Below are 3,037 nucleotides of genomic sequence, written 5' to 3' on the forward strand. Positions count from 1 at the left end.
TCACCTCCCGGAAGAAGGCGGTGTTCCTTCCCAGGGGGTCGTCGGCGTGGGCTGCGTGGATGTCAGGGTAGAAGGAGCTGATCACGTAGTCGAGCATCTGCACACGGATATCGTTCCTCCCGACACTGGGGCCCTCGCGCCCCGTGAGTGCGTCCGCAGGCTTAAAGATCTCAAAAGATCCAAACCTGCTGGGGGGACCGAGTTCTGACAGGTGTGGCGTGGCCCAGCTCTGGCTGGGACCATAGTCTCCCAGCAGGACTATGCTTGCCCCCAAGGACAGACAGACTCGCCTCCCAGAAGGGAGGTGGCCGTGGAAGCAACAAGGATCTGAGAGCTGTCCCTGCCATGGAGGCCTGAGACGACAGGAGTGGCTGTCAGCTGGGGTGCTGTGGCATCGAGGCAGTGGAGTAGTGTAAGCTCACAGGACAACCTATCACCCTCCAGAGGGCCAGTGATGTCACAGGGAGGTGCCACAGGGTCTCTGCGTAGTGGCCCAGAGGAGAGGAGAGGAGTCACCAGCCCATGGCCCCAAGTCTGCTTTGAAGGGCAGGCTGCTCCCAGGAATGCCTACAGCCTGGCGGTGGTCCCAAGTGTGTGTAACCTGCCTTTTCAGCCCGTGCTCAGCCCAGCTGCCCCAGTGCACATCACCCACAAGGCTGTGGTGTAGGTGGGGCAGGGGAAACTGAGCGCGTCACCTCTTGGGAATGGGGCTCTGCGGAGCCATTACCTTAGGAACGTGGGAGCGATGCGCAAGACAACCGCGCACTTCTCAGGCTTCGGGTTCCCATCGTAGAAGACGTCCCGCACAACTGTGGAGTCAGACGTGATGCAGGCACCGGCCCTCGTGGTGGGGATGCCCAGGTGGAACATGGCCTCACTGCACAGGAACTCTCGGATGCTCGACCGCAGGACCTTTCGGCCGTCAGCCTGCCTGGAACAAGCCACAGAGGGCCTCAGGGCGGGGGCGCGCTGCCATAATGCATGCCCAGCCCTGGCACCCTAGGAGTCACAAGCGGAGTGCCAGGAGCATGTGTGTGGCCTGGCCCATCCAGCACCACAGGCCAGACTGGCATCTGAACCATGGGTGGGTCTCAGACCTACAGCCTTCGCAGAAGTGGGGATGCCCCAGCTGCTAGAAGCAGGTGGACCCTGCAGGGTGTTCCCAGGAACCAGGGCTCAAGGGCCACGGCCACAAGCGCCTGGGCATGGGTGAAGGACACACAGACATGGTAGCCATGGGCTATCTCTGGAGAACAGTGGAGAGGGGACAACTGTCCCGCACTAAGTCTGCTGTCCTTGTGTATCTCCAGGGTGGGAGGACAGGGACGGCTGAGTGGCAGCAGGCGGGGGCCCTGGCCCAGGAGAGCCACTGTGTCTTACACCAAAGGCTGGACACAAGCAGACAGCTGGCCAGTCACTGTACCAAGTTGGAGCCCACAAGCAGGTGGCCCAGCCTTGGAGGCCTGGCCAGGTGGCGCACAGGGTAGCGCTGGGCTTAGGAGTGGCAGCGTCACAGCGCACACCTTGCAGGAAGCACCTGTGAGCTCCCCAGTGGGTGGGCAAGGGACACAAGTGGCCACCTACGCCTAGCTGCCTCACCTGTGAGAGGGGGAGGCAGGTTACCAGCTAGCTGAGGGCGGTCCTCGGGCCAGCTGCATGGTCTCTCTGTGGGCTCTGCAGGACTGTTGTCCCTCTTCCAACAGGCCAGCCCCATCTGCTGAGTGGCCAGGCAAACCCTCCCTGTTGGGCCCTGGGAATGTCACCTGAGCCTGCCTCTGATTCCCATGGCTGAGCAGGAAACTAATCTGAAACCTGACCAAATTGACCCCTGTCACTGGGCCATGAGAAGTCCTTCTGGATGCCCAGGGCAGGCAAGCAGGGTCCCCCCACCACCACCACCACCACTGCAGTGGACAGGACTCCCTCTTGGGTAGACGGTTAAGAGGAGCCATTTCTCTGCAAGTCTGACGCTTGGGAGGCACAAGGGTATGTGCAAGCTTGGGGGTGGGGGGAGGTGGGGCTGCAGTGACCTTGGGAGATATGGTTCTCTGGGGGTCCTTAGCAGGAGGCTCTTACCCCAGGATGCACAGGTGGCAGGCTAGAGACAGATGACCCTTTTTAAAGACAGCAGTCTAGAAAAGTGACTTAAAGGTGATACTTTGAACATAAATCAAGCAAAGTGCCCTTGTAACTAAATTGTCTCAAGTTGAAGATATAAAACCTGATACAGAGCTCACTCCCTGGGAAGGGTGCTTCTGCTCAGGAAGGGACAGCAGGGGGCTGGGGAAGGAGCTCAGGGGGCCCTGGGGCTGGAGCATAGCAGAGCCAGCTCTGAGGCTTTCTCCCCCAGAAATGGGGCAGGGAGGACACATCCAATGTGCCAGGGGATGAGCTCTGGGAGTAGGTGGCCAGACATGGGGACTGAAGTGTCTCTGACCTTAAAATTCCACCTTTTGTGGATTTTCTTGGCTGTTCACCCATCGCACAGATGTCAACCCAGAGCACCTCTCCGGGTGGGTGAGTGCAGCGTCTAGAGGGCGCTGTCCCTTCTGTCGGGTTCCACCCTGGCCCCCAAACAAGCTGTGTCCGGTGCAGCCTAGACTACCACTTCTGGCCCGGCGAGCGGCCGTGCTGCGCCCCCACATGGGGCAGAACGCTGGCGGCTCTGGAGTCTTCACTGGGGTCAGAGGCCCTACAGGTCAGAGGTCCCCGTGTGCCAGCCAGGGGCGCCCTGACCAGGCCTCCGGGCACACGGCGGGGCGGGGCTCTTTCTGCCCTAAGGCCCCGGGTCCACTTCGTGGCGGGAGCTGCCGTCCACAGCTTCCTAGCGCCTGCGCAGACGCCTAGGTCTGATCCAGGTCCCGCAAAGCGCTGCGGGGCGGGCAGCCCCCTCCAGAAGCACCCCGGCAGGCACTTCGAGGGGTCCCCGAGCCCGTGCGCACCTGGAGAAGGGCGTGGGGCCGGCGCCCTTGAGCTGCAGCTCCCAGCGCTCGCCGCCGGCCGGGCACACCTCGCCCAAGTACATGGCAGCGCCGTC

The 3,037-nt window shown here is 61.9% G+C and overlaps 1 protein-coding gene across 1 annotated transcript in view; it reads right to left on the bottom strand.

The window, feature by feature from the left end:
- Positions 1-3,037, bottom strand: part of SELENOO (selenoprotein O) — a gene marked incomplete at its 5' end in the record, with an annotated part of 5,287 nt that extends 2,250 nt beyond the window's left edge. The window contains 3 exons of the mRNA XM_013004129.3: positions 5-185; positions 728-931; positions 2,943-3,037. Of these exons, the coding sequence (XP_012859583.3) occupies positions 5-185; positions 728-931; positions 2,943-3,037 (480 nt within the window). The remainder of the gene's footprint in view (positions 1-4; positions 186-727; positions 932-2,942) is intronic.

The sequence above is a fragment of the Echinops telfairi genome, unplaced genomic scaffold, assembly GCF_000313985.2.
Source record: "Echinops telfairi isolate 266 unplaced genomic scaffold, ASM31398v2 ScPeMD7_2;HRSCAF=8, whole genome shotgun sequence".
Classification (NCBI taxonomy): Eukaryota; Metazoa; Chordata; class Mammalia; order Afrosoricida; family Tenrecidae; genus Echinops; species Echinops telfairi.